This window comes from Mytilus edulis, chromosome 7 (assembly GCF_963676685.1).
Source record: "Mytilus edulis chromosome 7, xbMytEdul2.2, whole genome shotgun sequence".
Taxonomy (NCBI): Eukaryota; Metazoa; Mollusca; class Bivalvia; order Mytilida; family Mytilidae; genus Mytilus; species Mytilus edulis.
This window is the reverse complement of record NC_092350.1, coordinates 21,888,609-21,913,423: the sequence shown is the minus strand read 5'-3', so window position 1 is coordinate 21,913,423 and position 24,815 is coordinate 21,888,609. Positions and strand designations below refer to the sequence as shown.

The following is a 24,815-nucleotide window of genomic DNA, read 5'->3' as shown; positions in this document are numbered from 1 at the left end:
ATCATATGCAATTTACATTCTATTTTTTTTCTAAATATATTTGCAATTATAGTCTAATAAATTGTGATTTTGAAAGTAACACGCTTTCTGCTATTACATTTTCAGCTGTCAATGACCCAGTAAGTATGTTATCGCTATATAAGAAAAATCAACAAGACCCTAGAGTTATTGCATCATTTTCAAGATCAGCAGAAATAGTCGAAATCGCAACAAGGAACTTGATACAAATGTACGTATCATTTCTGCTAAAAAAAATACGATTATGCAAAATTTAATGTTTTAAAAATAATAAATAAAATTGTGGAATATACGACATGAGTTTTTCTCATTTTAGGTAACCGTTCGTTGTTTAAATCATCGTACTTTTGTCTGCTATGTCTTTTTGACAATCATTTAACCTTTCTATATATTTATACCTGATATTTGTAATTGTATGCCCCGCTGCAGGGCAAAGGGGGGGAATTAAGTGTTACCCTCAACAGTCACACCGTCTCTCTGTACATCCTTCTGCCAATCCATTATGCATGAAAAGCATGCTCCAGCGAGGTGCTCCAGCGAGGGAATTCGTGTCCTCATACACATTCTTCTTTTATTTAAACATTTTTTATATATTTTTATTCTTCGTTGTTAAGAATATAAATATTTCTTTTTAAGATATGATTTTTGGTAAAAATAATTTATGATTCATTAGAAATGATAAATACTGTAAACCAGTAAACGAATAACTTTTCGTCGTTTATAGATTGCATACGTTTTTTCTTAAATGATTCGCAAAGGATTATTTGTCTCCTTTTGTGTTTTCTTAAAATTACTTTTGACAGCTTTATTTCTTATTTTACTGATTAATATGACAATATAGCGGATTTTAAACACGAGTATTATGCCAACAGTTCCGTGATTTCAGGATTTCTTAAATTATATCATAACTTTTTAGCTTCTGAATTAAAATTACGACACAAATTACACGTAAGAAGAGATTAATCCTTATTTATCATAAAGTTCATTAGATCAAGGATAGTATTACATTGATCTTTATATACAAGACCAAATAGTTGTACTAAAAATAAGAGATGTTTTAGTTACTTCTCTAGAATATTAAAACGTCATCAATAATCAATAGGAGAGCTAATTGTAAAAAGAAACAGAAGATACATAAGGGACAATCAACCATTACAAGTCCAATATAATAGACAAAACCACCACAATAGAGACAGACAAAAAATCTAACAACAATAACATATACAATCAAATTTAATTGGAAGTTGTGAAATTCTTTTTATTTCAGATCAAAAGTAGTCGAATTAATGCAAAGTGTACGTTATTTGGCAATATCTTGGATTTTGATGAAATTTTGAATGTATTTAGAACTTATTGAAATGCATTTCAATATCGACTTTATACAATTCTAAGTTTGAGAACTGTACTAAGACCCTTTTTATGACACGTATGAAGATGTCTAAAAAAAGGATAAATTTAATTTTTGAGACAGATTGTAAATTATTGAGGCTTTTCGTCTACCTGATCCAAGACTAATATATCTCATAAGACGCGACTATAGTACGTTCAAACTACAGTGAAAGTTTATCTAGGAACGTAATTCCTTGGTTATATTAAGTATATAATTATAATTTAAACAAATAAACAGCAAAACCTTTTCATGGAAAGTCACAGTTTTTTTTCCGAGAAAATACATTTCTTCACTTAATATCATTTCGAAGACGAATATCTTACACCAAACCAATTAAACCTGTACAATTTACAAATTATTGGTATACATTTTCATAGAAATGTAATATTTAAGATATCTTTGTATAACTTTATAGGACAGGTAGTAGTATTGACACACTGACACCAGATTCGGCAACCAGCAGTAGGTTTTCACAAATTGTAAAGCCATTTTGTGCCGCTAAAAATGTAACTTGTGATCCCTATGAAAAATATAGATCTTACGACGGAAAATGTAATAATCTTAGGAATCCACTATGGGGATCTGCTTTAACTGCTCAACCCAGATTCTTATCAGCAAATTATGGAGACAGTAAGTAATGTATAACAATGTATTCACAATTCCCTTTTAGCTTTATAATCATTCACTGTTTTCATAAAGCAAATGAAATGCTAAACATTGTTTAACATTGAATTTAATAATCTCGGAGTCCATTTTGCCAGTAAAAGATGCTTGACAAAAAGGTTCAAACAAAGTAGAGTGCTTATATGGCGTTGTAATTCTGTACTTCTGTACTACATTCAAATGTTCATCAAAGAACAAATGTAGATACGAGGTGATATAAATAATTACACAAAAAAAAGATAGAAATGAAACAAAACATACATTTGACAACTATGGGACAAATAAACATATTTGGTAGATTTTTTTTTAATATGGCAATTTTTAGCTATCTAAAAATGAGTAAACCAAAACTGAAAACATTAGAGTAAACACAGCTAAGTAATATGAGTTTTCTGATTGCGTGATTTACATGAAAATGAGACAAAACATGTCGTTGTCTTGGTGAATAAGTAAATCTTGACACAAAACCCAACATTGCAAAAATTAAAACAAAGAAGCTACACTTTAATTGCTGTTCTTGTGGATGGTCACAAGCACTTGTCTCAGAGAAAAAAAAATCAGATCTCTATACCTGAAAGTGAGGTTAAGGTACATAGATATATTTTTTTCTGAGACAAGTTCGTGCGTGGATGACGAAGAAATGACAGGGAATTCAACGTCACCGTAATAACTATTATATTGTAGTGATACTAATCGGTATACTCTGGTTTGTTGTTATATATTATATTAATATTCGTACATAACAGTTACATGTATATATAATTTTCATCCATTTGTATATCATACTATCCTACTATTCTAATGAAAGTGTGCAAGTGCGTGGTGGACACTCTTCTGTAATAATTCGATTTTTCTAAGAGATTGGATTTGAGTAGGCAATCATATTTTCCCGCAAAACAATCTTGAGATATTCTTCCGCATGCGTTAACACAAATTTTTGGTATTCTTGATTTATTATTAGGTCTTTCCACTTTCCACTTTCCACTGTTTTCTTGTGTGCGCATCTCCTTCGCAATCGTTAAAGATTGCAACAAAATCATTTTACCAAATTGCTCGTTATATCCTAAGGATCTTAAGCCGGCGTCACACATTGGCGTATAGACCGACGTGCACCAGACGTACAGAGAAAATTGACTAAGTCCGTATACGTTAGATGCACGCAAGAGGAACGTTAATCAATCGTTAGACGCGCGTTGCATAAGTTTGAAGTACGTCGAAATGCAAAGGTATACGCTTTAAATACATGAATATTTTTGCAGCATACGAAAATTCATCTAGCTCTAGCGTTTTTCAAGCGTTATACCTGTTCGCTACACGTACGTAATACATACGTTAGAAAACGCTATAGATAAGTTTGAGACACGTTTAGGGCACGTTGTATACGCCTCAAGATCGTTCGACTTTTACTTGAACTTTTAATTGAACGTAAGCGGGACGTGTTTGTAACATAAGCATAGCGTAGTTTCAGCGCTCCGTGAACGTATAACGTGCACCCGTGGTATATCAAAAACGTATTCTGACATTCAACGAAACTTGCTCTGACATTTATATAGTGGCATATGTCCGTGAATTTACAAGACCATGTTTATCCAGAAGTAGTACAAAAACAATAAAATTGGATAATGGAAATTGTGAATATGTCAAAGAGACAACAACCCGACCAAAGAGCAGATAACAGTCGAAGATCACCTATGGGTCTTCAATGCAGCGAGAAAATCCCGCATCCGGAGGTGGGCCTCCTCTGGTACTATAACTAAAAGGCACTGGCTACGGTTACATGGAAATGTAACAATATCAAAAAACATATTGTTACATTTGAAACTAATTGACGGAATGCAGGGTTGGGTAAGGAACCGATTAATTACGAATGTTACAATAATAATTGAGTCTACGGTTACATTGAGTTATTGTGACACTAATGCACTTCAATGTACACTGGGACTAGTAATCAAAAACTTTATTTGAATTTTACAATATTGCACACATTATTATTTTTTTTATTTACAATGACAGTTTATACAAATCCAGTATGTTGTTTTGCGAGCATGTTTTAGTCCGACGTATTTTGGTGAAACCACTGTAAGCAGCCAAACAAAAAAGAGTGATGCAGAAATGTGCACGTCTGTATTGCATACTGTACAATTCAATTCTGCACTATCCCTTTTTGAAGTTAAAGAAACTTTTAATGTCTGTCATGTTCAGGTGAAAAATATTTGTTTACTCTTGCGATGTTTATATTTTCGTCCACTATTTTTGTTGGAAGCATGTAAGCTTGCAAATCGATTTCATTGCCTTTCATTATGCCCGCGTCACACTGTCCCGATTTTTATATACGATGGACACCCGAATGCGAAAATTGTAAGTTCGTACGAAGTTGGTCCCGATCTCGTTAAAATACCAGAAAGTGACCGAAGCAAGTACGATGAATAATGAAGTCTATACGATGGTGCCGAAATTATATACGATAGCAAAAGATGGACATACGAAGGTTAACCGAAGACAGGTATTTAAGCTTCATATCTCAGTCGAAGCCTGCACGATGGATCACGAAGGCTACACGATGGATTACGAAGGCTACACGATGGAATACGATGATGGCGCGATGGCCATACGATGTCTAAAAGACGTCGTGTACACAGGAAATTGGTTGCTCATTTTTTTACCTACTGGTTCTAAAGACAATATTAAAGGTATTTCCAGTTACTGAATGTTTTGGTTGATTTCTAAAAATAATAGTTTATGTATCAAATGTGCATATTCAATTTACCATTTTCTTCATGTGTAATATACAAATATAGTGTCCATACATGTATTTGTCCCCAATATGTTACATACGAGGAGGTGCCACGCTCGGCATTGCCTTGTTTGAACTGTAAAATGTTTGCACTAGTCTGAATAATCACCCATAATTATGCCCATGTTTACTGATCTATCTTAAAGGTAAGATAATGGGTTCGTTGATCCCTTTTATTCAAAAAGAACTCTTTCAAGGAGAATATCATAATAATATAGACAAAAGGAAGGATGTAGGGAAAGCAACAAATGCGGCAAAATATGACATATAGGAAACAAAATGGTTATGGAATAAAGTTGATATGATAAATTGACAAAAAATACTATTTTACTTGTAAAAGTAAATCCTGAGCCTGTAATAGCTGTTCTTCTTGTTCTATTTGAAATAATAGAAACAACGCTGTCGCCTTTCTTGTTCTCATAGAATCATATAATATGAGCTCCATGTTTTGTGAACGTCTTTCTTAACTGTCGTATTAGACTGACCAGTGCATTTCGCGCATGGCACTTTAAATGTATTTTAGCGCGAAAATTAACTTACATTTAGCTGGATTTATTGCCGTCGTAGTTCCATCTTGTCGCCTTCGTACTTTTATTCGATGGCAACACGACGGGATTACGAGGTCTTCGCGAAGTCGTATTGCCATCGTAAGACCTTCGGATAGCTTCGTGATTCATTCGTGTAGACATCGTAATGTTAAAACTGCCCGATGGAAACGATGGAAACACGAATGCAATACGATGTTCAAAGATGCATTCCCGGTGACATTACGATGGTGAGGATGGTTATACGAACTCAATACGAACCCTCAACATCGGACGCACCTTCGGGGATTTTTTAACATGTTAAAAAATTTAGAACCCTTCCCGAAGTTGTCCCCGAAGGCTAGAAAAAGTGGCCGATGGTTAAAGATGGTTAAATATGGCACTACGAATAGCCCGATCTGGATACGATCAGTCCCGATTTTGAAAATTTCCATAATCATGTTGCCATCGGCGTAAAAATCGGGACAGTGTGACGCGGGCATTACTGATTTTTTGTTCACCTCCGATTTCAATACCCAACTTAACATAGCTAAAAAACCCAAATAAAACTTAAAAATACAAGTCAATTGTGAAGGCAATTAATGTTAACATTTGCCAAAATGTTGAAACTGGTGAAATCAGTGTTTTCATTTTCAGAGTCCAGATATTTTGTGATCGTAACTTTCGTTCTTATTGGCGAATAAAATTATTCAACAAAACTATAGAAGGTTTAAGTTCAATAAATCTAGCAAACATTAAAGTACATTAATGTAACAATAATGCAATGTAACCGTAGACACAAATATTATTGTTACATTTGTAATTAATCGGATCCTTACTCAACCCTGTATTCCAGCAATAAAGTTTTTGTCAAGGGATGTTTTTCCTTCGTAGCGTGCATTTCATATACGCTACACAAACGCCAGACATACGCCAACATACGTTACTTGAACGCCCGATAAACGCGTATTTACGCTTCTCGTACGTCCTAAACACGCTTAAAGCTCGTTGTGAACACGATACAGATATGATTGACAAGTTGAATGCGTCCAAAATTACTACAGTATTGGCAGCGTACATGGTTTTTGACCACGCCCGGCGTACGTCGGTGCTATACGCTGATATATGACGCCGGTATAAAGAATAATTTTGACCGAAGCGGTCCGGAGACTTTATTTCCCCTTTTGTATTTTAAATAAGAAAAATGTAATTGTAACTGGTAAACCATAAGTGATAGAGACCTAGGGTCTTTTGATTTGAGGTCCTTATTCTAAATTTTAATTTTGGCTTATTTTCACTTCTTTTCAAAAACCATATAAGATATCGACAACATATTTTACTAGATATTTAGTTGCGACATGTCGTAACACATACATTTTGGTCCAAATGGTACACTAACATTAAATTGGACTTTCCTCCCCTTTTATATTTAAAATTACGCGTATGGTGATATAGCTCATTAACCATATAAAATAAAGACCTAGGGTCTTTTGATTTTAGGTCTTTGGTTTATGACCTTGAAATTGAGCTCAAGGTCATATGGTAAATTTGATGTTCTAAATTTTGTCCTTTGCCTTTACTTCATAGGTATACATGATAAAGCCATGGGACTTTTTGAATTAGGTTGCACGCCATTTGACCTTGGAAGAGCCAACAGGAAGTGACCTTGTGTAAACCGGAAGTAGCTATTTTTTTTTACTTATTAGATGTAAAAGTATACAGAACCATATATTTTTGAAATCAGTGTCAATAAAACTATCAAATAATACCGGAAATGACATTTTTCAACCCGGAAGTAACAAATTATCTCCCTTATTAAAAAAATTGTATAGAAACCATATATTTGGGGAATCAGCGTACAATAAGCTATCATTTGATGCTTGAAATGACATTTTAAACCGAATTTTAATATTTTCATATCAAAATAGATCTTAATGGGTGGAAAGCTTTCAATTGTTCTCTGAACAATTAGTGTTTAATTGATATATATATTTCTCACGACAAAACATTTTCATTTATCTATGTTCTTGAAAATTATTTTCATGAATATTTATTGATGAAATTGATATATAACAAGCGATAAGGAATGTTATTTTGCTTTTGTTAATCAGTTAAAAACGAAAGTAACGTGGGTAGAAACGTCTGTGGCAATAATACACCGGAATTCCCTCACGGTCATCCGATGTAAAAAAAAGAAAATGTGGCATGATTGCCGATGACACAAATCTTCACAAGAGACCAAAATGCCACAGAAATTAAGAACTATATAGGTCACCGTACGGCCTTGAACAAATATCGAAGCTAATACCGCATTGTCAGCTATAAAAGGCCCCGACATGACAAATGTAAAACAAGCCGACCGTACGAGGGCTGTAAAGCCAGTCAAGGTCGTTAAAAACTTCCATCATCATGTAAAACAATTCAAACGAGAAAACTAACGGCCTAATATAATGTCGATCCTACTACATCGTTGTATCGAAGAAGATAGACATTTTAAAACATTAACAATTACAAACATTAACTTTATGCACGACTGGCATTTGCATGATAAAATCCTCCTTTTATTAATTCTCCCATTTGGAATTCCAAACTTTTTCTACGTCATTTTAGCATGGATAAAAGGATTCATATCAAAGGAATTGCTTAAAGTAACTTGAGTTTTCTTGAGACTAATAAGATTACATTTTGTAGGATACAATAGTGGTAGTGAGCCAAGAAAGAACAGTGTTCGCTATGGTAGTTTACCAAATCCACGAGATATAAGTAATACTGTACACAAGGATGGTACAACTTTTGCAAGAAGCTGTTTGTCCAATGTTGCTTTTACTCACTTTGGACAATTTATAGATCATGATGTGGTTTCTACACCAACAAAAAAATCAAAAAAAGGTTAGATATATTTAGAATACTAGTAATCAAATGGAGTAACCGTATCAATGCTAGACATTAGAGCTGAGTGAGGACTTTTATTGACTCCTATTCACTTGCACGGAATTCAATTAGATCCCAAATATATTTGATCTGGATTAAATGGCTCTATGCAATGGATTTGTGAGAAATAGCAATTAAACGTAATAAAACTTTTGCCCAGGGCAAACATTTAAACCTACATGTATTGTATAAATGAGTACAACAATTAACAAACTAAAATTACATTTACCTTTTCATCAAATATTTTCTGAATTCAACTACGAAAACACAAAATAAATGGTTTTTGGTATTCCTATCACCGAATGTTCAGATATCACTCTTACAGATAATAATGGCCAGTCCGTCGTCGTTGTTTGTCATGGTAAACTTTTTGTTTTTAAATCTTTTCTCTTCTGAAATCACCTTGCTAATCTGGACAAACATTGTTGCCAGTCTGTACCAAACTTAACTTAAGTCATTCGCATTGTGTATAGTAAGTGTTGCGTTGTAGTCAAGAAAAAATGGCTATTATGACTTAAACAGAACATAGAGGTTAAATATTGCTTTATAGCTTATATCTTGGAAATTATGACAGATAGAGGAAAGACCAATCGTAAACAACTAATGATTAGCCATTCTTACTGTTTAACATAATGGAAAAATCTTTTAAAATTATATCTTTTTTCAGGAGAAGCAAAATTGCAATGTTGCGATGGAAATACTCCTGTTAACAGGTAGAGAAAGTTCTATATGTTACAGTATTTGTTCAAACATTAAACAGAAACAAAAATCTAAGCTTTACATTTGGCAGACTGCAACTCTTATGTACTAGTAACTTCTACATAAAGTTTTCTTTAACAGAACGATGGTAACTTGCACCTATAGACAATTTACTATGAAGATTTATAAAAGTTATAATTATTAATTATCATGAATGTTCGATATGTTCACAAAACATTGATGGTATAAAGGGCGCATTTGACGAATTTGACAGAGTTATAGAGTATTTATCTAATTTACTACAATCCGTAGCGTATGTCAACCAAATGGTGAATTAGAGCTTGAATAAGGACAACAGTAGTATATCGGTATTAAAAAGTCACAAATCGATTGAGAAAAATCAAATCCGGGTTACAAACCAAAACTGAGACATATTGTATAGATACCAACGATGGTTGAAAACTGCATTGTAATCTATAAATGACATGTTGTTATTCATGTCGTATGGTTGTATTTTCTTTCGCTTTCAGACCTGAATGTCTATCGTTTAGTACTCCTGTAGGTGAATTTAAGACCACGTGTATGCATTTTGTAAGATCAGAAACAGCGCCTCGATCTGACTGCTCTCCAGGTATGAGAACTATTATTAAACTGATACTTATATATAATTTTGAAATAATTCATATGATAGCATTCAATTACCGTTTATACGTAATGAGTAAATTATCCAAACTGTAATTGCTAATGCTTTTTACTAATGTGAAAGTGAGGCAGAAGATACCAAAGGGAGATAACCAAACTGACAACAACCCATCACCAAAAAAAATAACAACAAAAAAACAAACAACAGATTACAAAACAGAACAAGGCCGTACGGTGACATATAGTTGTTAATTTCTGTCTCATTTGTCTCGGGTAGAGAGTTGTCTCATTGGAGTTTGAATGTTTGTTTAAGTTTGTGATTTTTGAATCTCATATTTCCACATTAATTTATTTGACCTGTACCTTCATTCATAGTACATTGATTTTGAATATTTTTCTATCAACAACGTTGCAAAAAAAAAAAAAACAAAGAATGCAGTGAAATTTTTACTCAAGTGTCTATTATAGCATATAAACGTAACAAAAATATAAAAGATTGCCTTGCGAAATCAGGGTAACAGTTGGAAGACTTTTGAAAAGGGACCCATGCTTAAACGGTTTTAAGTAAAAAAAATCCCGATACACTGGTAGTAATGATCTGAATTATAGGCAACAAACTTATGAATATGAGCGATGTTAAGTCTTGAAATAATTTATTACGAATGTTGGTTGAAGGAATCGCATTTCATTATAATAATGACAAGAGTTCTTGAGATCAAGATATTAATCTGTTAAATAATTCAACTCATGAATATTCATTTGTAATTTGCATATTAATCTCAGTGTGTAATTAACAATTCTAAGTGTGTGTTTTTCAATTTATTTCATCTCAGTGTGTCTTTTTAAAATCTCAGTGTGTAATTTTGAATTCTCAGTGTGTGTTTTTTATTTTTTGATATCTCAGTGTGTTATTTTAGGTTTTTAAACCTCAGTGTGTAATTTTTTTTCGAAAAAAGGGTTTAAACATAGTTTTGACGAGAACGGCTTGCCATAAACAGGCTCTCTGTCAACAATTTAGTTTAATAAATAACGCGATCTGTGATTGTATCCAATAGTTTTCGGATATTCAAACGAGCAGGTTTAAAGAGACATTCTGTTATAATACAGACAATATTTTGTAGGTTACAGTGACCAAATGAACCAAGTAACGTCTTATCTTGATCTTTCAAGCACGTACGGCAGTTCCAAGAAAATGGCAGATGAGCTCGTGGACTGGACAACAGGTAATCTTACAAAGAAATTATTCCATGCAGATTTTGTCATACCAACCAACAGAATGTACTTCGTCAATCTGGCATTACTCGAGAAATGTCATGTTCATAGATTTGATGCTTACTACTAGATAATACGGTTGAATTGTGGGTGATTCCAGGTTCTTACTTTGTTGGATATGTTTGCGCTTTATTTATATTCAGTCATGACTTTCTTTTGTTGATATGTATTGATTTAATATTTAATGCTTCATTTTGGTTGCTTTATTTAGGGGGGGGGGGGTGTAAAATTAAACCGTTGACCGAAGCACAGTTTGTATGATAAGCGGAAGCGCTCGATACTAAACAAATGACACGTTATACGTTGTGACAACTCAATATGATTATAACAAATCAACCGTGTGTGGAGGTATTAAAAATCACTAACAGGAAACATTTGGAGAAAAAGAGATAAATATGATGTAGATTATTGACCACAGTTAAATTCTACGCAATTCAATATTATACAGGAAAATTGTTCGAGGGTACTGGTGGTCTGTTACCCGATGGTGAAGGGGAATGTATAAAAGGAGCACAATGCTTCAAATCAGGTAATTTAAAAAAAAAAAAAAAATAAATAATAAAAATATTAAATTCAAATGTTAAAAATGAAATCGCTATCTTTTATACATTAAAAAAGAAATAGAAAAAAAGACGTTAAAGAATCCATTTCAAAATTAAAACGCTCTTTAAATGATCATTACCAATATTTTCAATAATTCAAAAGTTCTCGTAGACAAAAAATACCCTCGCTGAGTAAAAAACCCTATACTATAATGTTCATTTTCTCAGGAGATATCAGGCATACCGAAGTACCAATGTTAAATGCCATTCATACTATGTTCATGCGTGAACACAATAGAATTGTGGGTATACTCAAAAAGATAAATCCACACCACGACGGACCAAGATTATACAACGAAGCAAGAAAAATACTAATTGGAGTATACCAACATATCGTATACAAGGAATTTATACCCAAACTATTAGGAACGACATTAGCACGTTATCATGGACTTCTCCCAACAACGTACGGACATAAGACACATTACAACCAAAATACAAACGGAGGAACGCGTAATGGATTTGCAGGTGCCGCCTTTCGAATAGGACACACATTTGTTGGAAAATTTGTGGGAACTCTTGATGCTTACTATAACATTAACGAACAAGTACCTTTACAAGGCGAGTTTTTCAACCCAAGGACAATACGTTCTACACAAACATTTAGTGTGGATAAAATTTCAAACTGGATGGTAGAAAAATTTTCCGGCCAATCCGATCGTTTTGTATCGTCAGCTGTAAGAAACCATCTTTTCGAGACAAAACCTGGCAATGGATTCGATTTAAGGTAATAGCTTATTTATTCATTTTCTTTTTTGATAGACGAAATTACCAAATTGTATATATCATACGAATGAATAACAACTGTCACATTCCTGACTTGGTACAGACATTTTCATATGTAGAAAATGGTGGATTAGACCTGGTTTATAGATAGCTGGACCTCTCACTTGTACAATGTATGACAGTCGTATAATGTTCCTTCATATTGACAACGATGATTGAACAAGACAAACAGACATAATAGGTCAAAATGTCAAAAATAAGGGTACAAAAGAGGGACGAAAGATTCCAGAGGGACAGTCAAACTCATAAATACAACTGTCAACAAATGAATGCTAAAAACTTATTTGTACGAAATAGTTCTATTATTGAGATGGTATCCAACTGTATGTATGACGTTACGCGCGATGTTCGTTCATGTAAGCGTAACACAACGTCGCGAATATTTCGTAACGTTCAAACCAAAACTTCGACTGAAACGTTGTTTTTAAGCAAGTGCGACATTCTTGTAAGACTCCGCAAAATCGACGGTGCTTTTTAACTACTTATTGAAAATTGATGTATTTTAGATTTTTGAAAAATTATGAAAAACAACATTTTCAAAAATCATAAAATTCTACCATTATAAGAGCACTGATAAGCAAACAATTGACGTAAATTTGAGGTGAGTTCGTTTTTACGTCAAAAAATGGCAGTGCGACAACCTTGTAAGCCTTTGAAAAATCGCTCATAAATTACCATATATATCATTTTTCAGGATATTTGTCTTTAAATTCATAAAATTAAGCAAATTAACATTGATGTAGTAAATACAAACACTAACCTTTTTCCATTTTAGATAAATGTTTTTTGATTCTCAAATCTGGAATCCAAATTTTGTTCCCCGTGGGACAGTTTTGCCCTTGTAGTATGGATCGCTTTTTTTCTTCTATGGCGTCATTATAACGTCATAAAAAATGCATAAAAGACTGGAGGAACCTTTATGTTAAATAAAAATATTAAATAGTTTAGACGAAAATCATAGTTTAGTGGTTACAATAAATGAAATATGTTACGCGGGACAGCCTAAAAATAGCCGTTTTTTTTTAATGAAGCTTGTCGCATGCAGCATAAAACGTAGTTTCAACAATTATTTTATTCGTTTTTATTTAAAAAAAAAACATTATTTTTTTAACATACGTACAATAGCAATGAATATGATATCACGAAACTATATATTTTGGACTTGCATCTTGCCAACTACACCGATTTTCCAATGAGATGCGAACATCGCGCGTAACGTCTAATGTGCTTGTTTTCTTTTGTCAAAGATTTTAATTTTCCGTCTGATCAAAATGTTAAAGGAATGCACTGAATTACTTTTAAAATTGTTAAACAAAATTCGGTGCGGTTGACGGTTTATACTTGCATGCTTATGATTTTAGCGCACTAAATATACAGAGAGGTCGAGACCATGGCTTACCTTCCTACAACAAATTTCGAAAGTTTTGTGGACTTCGACCCGCACTTACATTTGGATATAGTACGCTTGGACTGCGAGACATGAGCTATGCATCAGCCGGTGCTCTGCAAAGAATGTATAGGTATTGAATATTGTATTTGAATCATTAAAAAGATTTGAACAAAAGCCATGCGATGAATTATGTTTTTTTGATAGCGAACAACAGGGCCAGACAAGCGCATATTTGTGACAGTACAATCAAAATAAAAGTGTGCAAATTCCGCATTTTTAAATTTTGCGAAAATAGTTTGATCATATTGGCATATATATAAATAATTGCACATATTGTACGTTTTTAGTATACCTTTGAATGAATTATCTTCATGTACTGACATGATTTAACAAATTTAACTAAATTGTCCGTTTATAAATTTTGAAATTATTATAAAACTTAGGTTTCAACTCCCTCAGGCAAAGTTGGCTTTAGATGAATTTGGCTATTTATTTTAGGTATTTTTGACATATACCTCTTCAACGATTTTCGGTACTTATCCATCTTCGGATTTCATGTTTGGCTTTGAGCGTTCCTGATTGTTTTCCATATTTTTCCATCTTTAATCTAAGCGGGATATCATAAGAATAATTCCAATGTAAATGTTTTACATTTGTACTTGTTGAACGTGTGCTAGTATTTTAAAGAGTGCCTTCAGTATACACTAAGCAGTACACAAATTTGTCATAGTCATAAATATTTGTGCTATTTAAGCAAAAGATTTGGGAAGAAAAAGGGTACGTTGACGAACAAGAATTAGTAAATTGCAAAATGAAGAGGTAAAAAAGAAATCTATCAAATTCTATGATAATAATTTTATCTTTACGACTATTAACATTAAGACAGCTGAAGCTGCATATATGTGTTTCCTTTTTTTGAAGAGTAGTCATTGAGATCCACATTTTTGAAGAGAAAACTGTCAAAACTGTCTTTAAAACATAACTTCAAAAATAAAATATAGAAATTCATTGTACTTTAAAATGTTATTTGGAAATTGCTGTGTACAGAAGTTTAAAAAAAAGACACGATACAATTTTAATTTTACCAGTTTTGCCCTCATCTTATAACATAACATTACATAAAAATAGATGCAGTGGGAAGGAAGATGGCTGTGAGAAAATAAGGAATGGTTAATTACGTCCCCCTGAAAATGCATTCAAATCTAAATATCATCTTTCTAACAGGCATCCAGACGACATCGATTTATTCACTGGAGGATTATCAGAAACTCCTGTCCAAGGCGGACTTGTAGGACCTACTTTTGGATGTCTCATTGCCTTGCAGTTTAAGTATTACAGAAACGGGGACAGATTTTTCTATGAAAATGCATTTTCGAATACGGGATTTACTAGTGGTAAGACATTAAACTCCTGACCTTTCAGTTCTCCTATTATGGCCATTTTGAAAGCTCATTTGTTTCATTGGCTATTGGTCTCATGTACCAGATTGTGATACTCAACTCACTTCTTTTCGTCGTCTGTCGACCTAAACATAAGAAAAGATTATTCCGACCTGTTCAACATTTGTTGGTTTAGTTGATATAGTACCGTTTCATCTTAAAATATTTTTTTTTGATATTTTGAAGGGTTTCCCCCGTGTAACCGATAATATTTAAGCCTACGGAACTGATTATGAGTAATAAGGAGCCAAAAAAATACTATAATTACAAAGTATGGTTAAACCGCACATGTTTTATTAAACCAGTTATGGTTTCGTAGAGCGTAGAATACTACGTTGTATTTATGTAATTGCTTAAATCAAGGTCATAGATACATGTATATGTATGAATGTTAGAATATGATAACAAGGATATGTGGTATAATTGCCAACAAGACAACTATACACTTGAGTTCAAATGACAAAGGTGTGAGCACTCAAAAGTAACCGTGCGGCCTTCAACTATAAACAATAGTTAGCTATATATTTATGAATTAGGTGTTTAAACAAAGGCGCGATCCACAGGCCATTGTTTCTACATTTTCCCGAACAATATGTTTTTCAGAGACAAATACCTCTGTTGTGACCTAAGAAAATGCAATAACTATAAGTAATTCAAATGAATTATAGAAAATAATTTTCGAATCTTCTGAGTTTTTAACAGAATTATGTTTCGAAGCATATATGGCCATGCTAAATGAAAAAGGAGGTGGAAATTGTTCAGTGTTATTTGTTATTTCAGCACAACTAGGTGTCATCAAGAAGCAGACTATGTCATCATTGTACTGCCGCAATTTTAACTTTGCCCAAATTCAAGCAGATGCCTTTGTGTCTTCTAAATCTTCTACGTAAGTTACTTATTCTTTAGTTTTCTATGTTGTGTCATGTGTACTATTGTTTGTCTGTTTGTCCTTTTTAATTTTTAGCCATGGCGTTGTCAGTTTATTTTCCATTTATGAGTTTGACTGTGCCTCTGGTATCTTTCGTCCCTCTGGTATCTTTCGTCCCTCTTTTACAACAGCACATACCATGAACTCTATACACGAATCAATTAACGCTTATATATTGGGTACTAGCATACTTATTCTTATCATAGAATAAAATCCCGCGTTTCGTCAACAAAAAACTTATCAGTGACACTTGAATTAAATACAGGTTATAAAAAAGGACAACTGTGATACGGATTGAAGAGCATAGGACACAAAATTCCGAAAGATTTTGCCAAATACAGCCAAAGTAAACTTGTCCTGGGGTAAAAATCCTTACTTTTTTAAACAGTTAATTTTTTACCATGCCATTGAAAATTCATGTCAACACAAGTGCTGACTACTATATGTAGTTTTATAGACTCAATATAAAAAACACAATTATGTAAACAGAGAAGGTTGCGTACTGGTGAAATTAACTTCTGGTTAGAATAGTAGAAAATAATGCGGTTAGTCCCCCTTGATTGTTAATTTATAGTGCATTGAAGCTGGTGGGCTGACAAATACAAGCGCATTCCAGTTTATAGTACATTTCAACCAAATTATATCTTGAAATAACAGAATAAGGAAAGAAAACGAAATTCATATTCTCTGCATCATTATATTCAGTGGCGGATCCAGAGGGGGGGGGGGGGGTTCCGGGGGTCCGCACCCCCCCTTTATTTTGGCCGATCAATGCATTTGAATCGGGACATATGTTTTGCACCACCCTGCACCCCCCCTTTTGCCCTGGGCTAGCACCCCCCCTTTCGAAAATTCCTGCATCCGCCAATGCTATTCATTTTTGAACTTAGCTTTCACCACTGCATGCCGGATTCTTTTGCAAATTTCAACTTCAAAAGAAAGAAAAAAACGAAAGAAAATTACTTTAAATATATGAACCTTTCATTACAGAGATGATTAAGAGTATGAATGTTATTAATTATAGTATTCTTAATTTCAGCTGTAAACAATAGTAAGTATTTTAGTACACATTACAACGAACGAAGAGCAAGAAAACACGAGTTCAAATTAATATTTCCATAGGTCAGGAACATACAATATATGCTATTATTCATAACTTTAAGTCTGTTTAAACTTATATACATCCCAACAACAAAAAGACACTACGTACAGATTTGAAAGTACTTGCAGCTACTGACAGCTAGTTCAAAGCCAAAAATTACAGCTAATAAATTGAAGATAAATCATGCATCTAAGACTAAATGTATGTCTCTTTTCATCTTGGTCATACTAGGTCCGAGACCACAATTGTCGTCCCTTGATTTTCGTTGTTCACGAATATAGTCCCTAGTGTTGACAGTGGGTTACTTGCCATTATTTTTTATACCCTTTCCAAATTTATTTCTCCATGTTTAATGCCTCAAATTGCAAGTAGGGGGTAAAATTACACTGTAAAAAAATTTGGGTCCAGAATTTTAAAGGAAAGTAGTGATTTGGTCCAGGTGAAAAAGATTGAAAATTAGCACTTCGGAAGCTGTCAAAAGATTTCAAGACGCCCTAAACATAAAATTGTCCATATTTTGAGTTAGAGCCGATGAAGTTTTCTATAATTTTGATATAATTTGTTCCAGAAGTAGTACAACACACTGTAAAATTTTCTTAGAGAAAGCACAGGTGGGATTTTTTAAATTTTCATTTATGTTCCAAAAGAAATGCACTACAAAATAATTGTGGTCTCGGACCATACGGTTTAGCTATTTGAAGAAATTTAACAAGACAATCAAACAAGTTGTTGGTGTAGTGCATTTGATTGGAAGTTACATTTAATTTCATCAATTTTGTGTAAATAGGGGGAGGAAAAGAAAGAAAGAAAACCGCAAAAAAGAGAACATGTCTACGTATTCATATTCCTGTATCCGCAATAAATTTGAACGACAAACCGTGTACTTCTAAGGTAGTGTTTTTATTAAATGAACTACTTACATGTAATAGGAATCTAGACTTTGATACTGATAATATAGAAGGTATCAATTTGACAGCAGTAGATGTTCATATTCAAGTTAAAAAGATTTTAAAAATAAAATATCACTTTATAGCTTTGGTGCATCCGGAGTTCTTTCTGGATTTACCTTCACAAGGAACTAATTAATTATTAATATTATAAATGCAAAAGATCATAAGCCAGTAATGGTAAAGAGAAAGAAAAAAATATGGTAAAATAAAGACATTGGAACATGATATTTGTCATACAAAAGATGGATTATGTTCTTATACATTCTACAATAAAGTTATTTTTAGTCTTTGGTTTCAAAGGTTCATTACTAATAATACTTTTAATAGAATTACATTGCCTATAGTATAAGTCAACGTCACACTTATTTGGACTAATTGCATATGTGCTCATTTTAATGGGTATACAAATCTTAAGGTTTGTTTTGGATATATTTGTTTGTCTCTTTTTTGTCATGGCATTATCAATTTATTTCGGACATCTGACTTTGAATAACCTGTTGGTATTATTCGTCTCTCTTTTAGCACATACTCTTTTATTTGGTTATTTTAGCACATATCGTCAAAGATGCAATTATCTTCCACAACTTGGCGAGAGAGAACTATTAGCATGGAGGGATAATACATATAGATACAGTAGATTCAATCGAAATGGATAGAAAGAACGAGGAACTCAACAGACTACAAATATGGATATGATATATGTCTTACTACGTTATATATAACTGGTTTATATTAAACCTGTCTATATAAAGAGTCATTCTCCGTAAGCATCAAAAGATATGGAATATTGATGGCCACTCATACTCTCATAGTTATGCTATATTTGCATAACCTAAAAACAATAAAATTAGATAAAATTTGAACAAAATATATTTTGTTGCCATGGTATTATACAGTAATATAATTTGACATCTGACCTTGCTGGGAAATTGACAAAAATGGCAAAAACTGGTACTTTTTTATGTAATAATCAAATGTCAATATGGATATATGTCTTGTTATATTATATATAACTGGTTTTATCTTAAACCTGTCTATATATAACTGGTTTATATTAAACCTTTCTATGTTAAAGTTTATTTTAAACCTGTCTATTTTAAAATTTATATTAAATCTGTATATTTTTAAACCTGTCTATATTAAACCTGCCAATAAAGGAGTATTGAAAATGATTGCGACGTAAAAAAATATATTCTCATGAGTTTCGAATCAGGATACAGATTATTTAATAAGATTAATTATAATGACAGTTTTTGATTTTTGACTTCAAAGACACACGTTCACTTTTGCTCTTGCATGCATGCATACACTAGATTGGTTAATTAATTGTTGCCATTTAACGCCACTTGCAACACTCCTGACTATATCGTGCCAGTCAGTTTTAAATAATGGAGGAGCCTACGAGATGTGACACTAGCACATAAAAAATCCGGCGTAGGGCGTCTGTCTAGTCATTCGTATAGCATTAGCATATGAATCGTCTAGGATGTGCTTTTTTTTTAAGCTGGACTTTTAACAGAAATCAAGGCCTCGATGGCTGAGTGGTCTAAGTAGTGGAGATACTGTATCACTAGCCTGTCATTACTGAGGTTGTTGGTTCGAATCCCACACGGAGCAAGTGTACTCGACTCCAATCTTTATTGACTATGATTGTCAGTTTTCCAAACGAAGGTAGGTTGTTCTCTCCGTGCACTCAGGTTTCCTCCGCCAATAAAGATGACAGCTGCGAAATAACACAATAGGGTAGAAAGTGGCGTTTAACACCAATCAATCAACCAATTAATTTAGTCCTTATTATCATCGTCGTTATCTTGAAATATGCGCTAAAAGTCAGTTTGTATGAATTTTAAGATTGATCTTTGTACATTTTCAGCGATACTGAAAACCCCGACCATAAAAAGAAGCAACCACCACACCTATCTCAAGGATACTTATTTAAAGTGTTATTTACAGTAGTGCTTTTCAATAAGGCTTTGGTTTTGTAAGTGATAATATCTATAATAAATCTTAAAAAAACACCACTTGAAGACGGTGCATTAAAATATAGAATCTTGACATCAGACTGAAACCGTACTTTTTTTCTCAACTTCATCAATGGTGGTTTTATCCAATTAAAAATTGCATTGCACCTGTATAATTGTCGACTACAGGTTATTTGCAAAAATAATTACTTTTTATTTCTTAACTGATAGAGAAGGCGTTCTAGGGTTGAAATTTAGATAAAAGAAGATGATATTGCATATTAGCTGCTCAAATTGTGTTGTTTCCTTCTGATACCGAATAAATAACTAAAGGATTTTATTTTATAATTTAAAAAAAGATGTTGACATTTTAATCTTCAGGGGGTTCACTTAACGGGTTCAGAAACTTGGTTGATGTTTGTAAACTTTGTAGTTTGAGGATGTCAAAGAGATATGCAGTATTTTAATGAAAAAATAAGCACTAAACAAAGAAGTAAGTTTTTATTTGTCCTCGAAAACTTTTACAAACCTGCGTTATTGATCTATAGTTTTATAAGTACTCATCCTGAATATCAAAATATGCCAATGAGGATTATACAAACAATAATCAATTTTGAATTTTGCTGCCTCTGAATAATTCGTCGAGTTTGCGCATGATCAAAAATAATGTTTGTACAAAGAAACTTCAGATTCTTGAATGATTCGTTAATAATTAGGGAGAAGTTCCATCGAAGAAATGAGAACTTCTTAATTTGGTATGTTTAAAACTCCACTGTGCACTGCAAATTGACTACAGATCAATACATAACTGTTGTAATATATATACCAACATACACACACACACACACACACACACACACACACACACACACACACACACACACACACACACACACACACACACACACACACACACACACACACACACACACACACACACTTAAACAATTTCCTCTTAAAAAGCGCAATGTTCATTTTGTGTCGTACAAAGGTTCTTAAATCAACATGTACTGTGCATTAACTTTTCTATTACGTTATTCTTATTTACAAGTCAAATCATTTAAAATTAGGCTATAAAAGTACTTTAGTTATTGAAAATTAAATACGATCAACCCATTTTTTTTTGTGGTCTTAAAACATGCGTCTTTCATACAAATTAAAATCCGCCTTCTTATTTACCAAGCAAATGCGGCTTTTCTTACATTTTGTATACCACATATTGGATTTTTTTTTATAAAAGTACGTACAGTTAATGCACATTCACTTCATAATTTATAACTCAAAAGATTTTTTTCTTTTACTAATATGAAAAATAAGTTCCCCTATTTTCAAACACTTGGACCCGCATTTGAAATTTCATGGCTGATTATCGAGAGATGTATATATATACGTCTAGGAAATATAACGAAATCTTAAGTAGGTCTAAAGTTGCTTATTAAGAAGCAACTAGGCAATGATATTAATTTTATATGATACATGCCAAATCAGATTTTTGACGACTCAAATTTCGTGATTCACTGAACATGAAAATATGATAGCTCGATCGGGGCATGGTATCTTATGGACACCCATTCTTGTTAATACTTATTCTTTTTCTCTATTTTCCATTCATTGCTGTCTTATCATGCTTATGATGTTATGCGTTTAGAATATTGCTGCGAATTTAAAGGTCATGGTGGTTTTCAACTCAATATCTAACATAGTTGTTTGATAAGATACAAAATATAGTATGGAGTCAGAGATTATGGCTTTTGAGTCGGAGATTATGGCTCAGCTATTTGTGGGCAGCACTGGAGAATCAATACAGTGAACACTGGTGGTAAGTGGATGGTCGTAGCTAAAAGTCCGGAGATGGGAGACAACTCTAGGGATACACTTTTCTTTTCCGATTTTCGTGCAGTACAATGTTCATTTGAGTCAAACCGCTTGTCTCATACGTACTATTCGGTGGTTCGACGATATTGAAACCAAATTTGATGCATAAAAACATCCCAATTTTCGTAAAATAGTCATTCAAAAATTCGAGCATGAGGGTCGTAACTAAAAAAACAAAAATGTTGAGGATGGTCGTAACTAAAATTTGTGATGGTCGTAACTCTGTTTTAAATAAGACCGAATAAGGCAAGTCAAGAGTTTTAAATGTGTCTTTTATTGTATGCATATATTATATGAGGTATTTCTGAAGAATTTTTTTTTTTACATACAACGTAAAATAAAGCAATTTCAATCCGTGTAACACTTATCAATTCAAAATTTTAAAAAAGTTTTCAGATATTAGTTTTGGGGAATTTTACGGAAGCCGATAAGGGCCATTCAAAAAAAAAAATTTATGTTGTAATTACGACATAACATGTCGTTATTACGACATCGCTATGTCGTAATTTCGACATAACATGTCGTTATAACGACATCGCTATGTCGTAATTTCGACATATCATGTCGTAATAACGACATCACTATGTCGTTAAAACGACATAGCTATGTCGTAATAACTACATCGCTAAATATAAAAGAATATGTATTATGATTGCCAAGAGACTAAATGACACAGAAATTAACAACTATAGGTCATCATAATGCCCCCAATAATTAGAAAAGCCCCACATAGTCAGCTATAAAAGAGGGAGGAAAGATACCAGAGGGAGAGCCCCCGAAATGCTGTGTGGCAGACAGTGTTATTAATTAATTATTAGCTCCCTTGGTTAAACTCCAAATTTCATATTTAATGTATTTCATTGTTAAATAATTTGCATGAAGCTTAATAAGTACATATTTGTTAATTGCATAGCTTTTGCTATTTGAATTCATTGGTTAAAGATTTTTTATTTATATTGTAAAGTTTAATATTTGCATCGTCGCAAAATCTTTGGTTACCTTCTTTGGATACCTTCAGTGAGAAACTTATATATTTTTAAAATACTATCTAAGTTTTATAAGATACCTGCCGTGGAAGGGCTGTATAGCCAGACAAGTTTGAAATAAACAAATAAGACGTGGAAATATATGAGGACTGACATTGCAAGCCAAACATTCCATCTCCCTATCTATAAGCGCAAACTACAGGGTTTTTTGTAATAAGGGTGAAGCTCTATTTCTACTTTCAAACGTTGGGCACGACGTTACACTTTAACATGCGGCGTCGAAGAGGGTTTTTGACTTCGTTTAATTTTTGCAAGTTTTATTCGGTTTTTTATATTGTTGGTTGATTCTGGTTCTGTTCGTTTTGTGATGTAATTTTATCAAAAATTACCTCGAGTTGTGGAAATCGATTTTATAATGTTTACCCTTTAAGTTATTTCAACTAAAAATGCAGTACTGTCGCAAGTAATGTAGGAAGGAAAGATGGGACGGAAGTGCATGTATACGGTTTTCCATATTTTTGTTTTATTATAGGATGTTTAACTTTCAAGGTGCATATCATCTGTCATTTTAAAATTTCTATATCTTAATTCAACCAATACAAATATATCTGACACTCTGCAAGTAAATCGAACATTTTTACCCTTGGTTAAATTTGAATAGAATTGTATTTTCCCTGGCACATAAGTTGTCGAAATACACCCCTTCAATTACTTGAACCTTGGCTTGAGAATTATTTCCCAAGTCATCTATAGCGTTTAACTTCTGATATACATTGTAAAATATAGTAATCTACCCCTGGATCGTCCGCGAAAACGGCAAATATAATCCCGGGTTTTTATTAATTCGATGAAACGGTTTTCGTTGCTGTTTAGGATTCGTCTTTCAATTACCTCCATTTCATGCACAAGTTTATATTGACGAAAAGTTTCGGCTTCGCTAGTACAGGAACTATTTTCATCACGACCGTTATAACATGAATAGCAGGACGAATCGCGAAGTAAAACATTCCGTGAACTGGTATTAAGTCTTTTAATATTGGTGATTGCACCTTACTGAAGTGACGACTTTAAATGATCTATTTCGGAGTACTAAGTCTTCCGCAACATAAATTTCAATTCGCATTTTACATTTAGAGGACTGTCTTGGTGTCTCCAATTTGTCTTTGCAAAAGTTGGACGAAGTTCATGTAATGGGATGTTTTCCCCATTTCCCAATTCTTTTAAATAAATCGTTAAAAGCTATAAACGATTAATAAAAATTGCAAAATTTAACCTGTGTCGAACCTATGTCCCCGGGCGGAGTCTATAGCAACATGCACTATTCTTTTTTTTCGGCAGCAATCATCAACCTCTTTTTCCAAATGTCATAACACGATTTGTTTTAATTATCATGAACATTTAATTGAAACTTTAGCACATGTAACGTCGGAAATTAGCGTCTTTAGGATTTTAGACGTTTTCAGACGTTTGGACAAATTGGCTACTGTTTTGTAATGTGTGGAAGCATTTTATTCCTTTAAGACCTAAATATGTATGTAATAAGAAAAGAATCTTGGCATTTTTTCCTCTTCGTGTATCTAACTTTTGTTTTTATCAATTATAAAAAATACGCGTTAACTGCTTTGAAAAATGAAATATCAACTTGGACAAAATGGCTACCTTTTGAAAAACGACTGTGTAGAGAAGATTTTATTGAATCAGCAATATTTGAACTCACATGAGGCAAATATTTGTACTTTTGTTAGATATTATTATTGTCTTACTCTTTTCATTCATTTTCTGCTATATCTACTTATAAAATTCACTTTCAGTCGTTGAGTTAATGAAAAACGTCGTTGGACATTTTTCTTATTCCAGCTTAAT

General features: G+C 33.0%; 1 protein-coding gene across 1 annotated transcript in view; it reads left to right on the top strand.

Moving 5' to 3' along the window:
* The first annotated feature begins 314 nt into the window (after window positions 1–314).
* The window catches only part of LOC139483017 (uncharacterized), a 54,948-nt gene continuing 30,447 nt past the window's right edge, over window positions 315–24,815 (top strand). Inside the window, exons 1-11 of the mRNA XM_071267047.1 lie at window positions 315–334; window positions 1,824–2,038; window positions 8,081–8,278; window positions 8,988–9,033; window positions 9,550–9,650; window positions 10,783–10,884; window positions 11,382–11,462; window positions 11,704–12,262; window positions 13,683–13,841; window positions 14,936–15,105; window positions 15,931–16,036. Of these exons, the coding sequence (XP_071123148.1) occupies window positions 315–334; window positions 1,824–2,038; window positions 8,081–8,278; window positions 8,988–9,033; window positions 9,550–9,650; window positions 10,783–10,884; window positions 11,382–11,462; window positions 11,704–12,262; window positions 13,683–13,841; window positions 14,936–15,105; window positions 15,931–16,036 (1,757 nt within the window). The remainder of the gene's footprint in view (window positions 335–1,823; window positions 2,039–8,080; window positions 8,279–8,987; window positions 9,034–9,549; window positions 9,651–10,782; window positions 10,885–11,381; window positions 11,463–11,703; window positions 12,263–13,682; window positions 13,842–14,935; window positions 15,106–15,930; window positions 16,037–24,815) is intronic.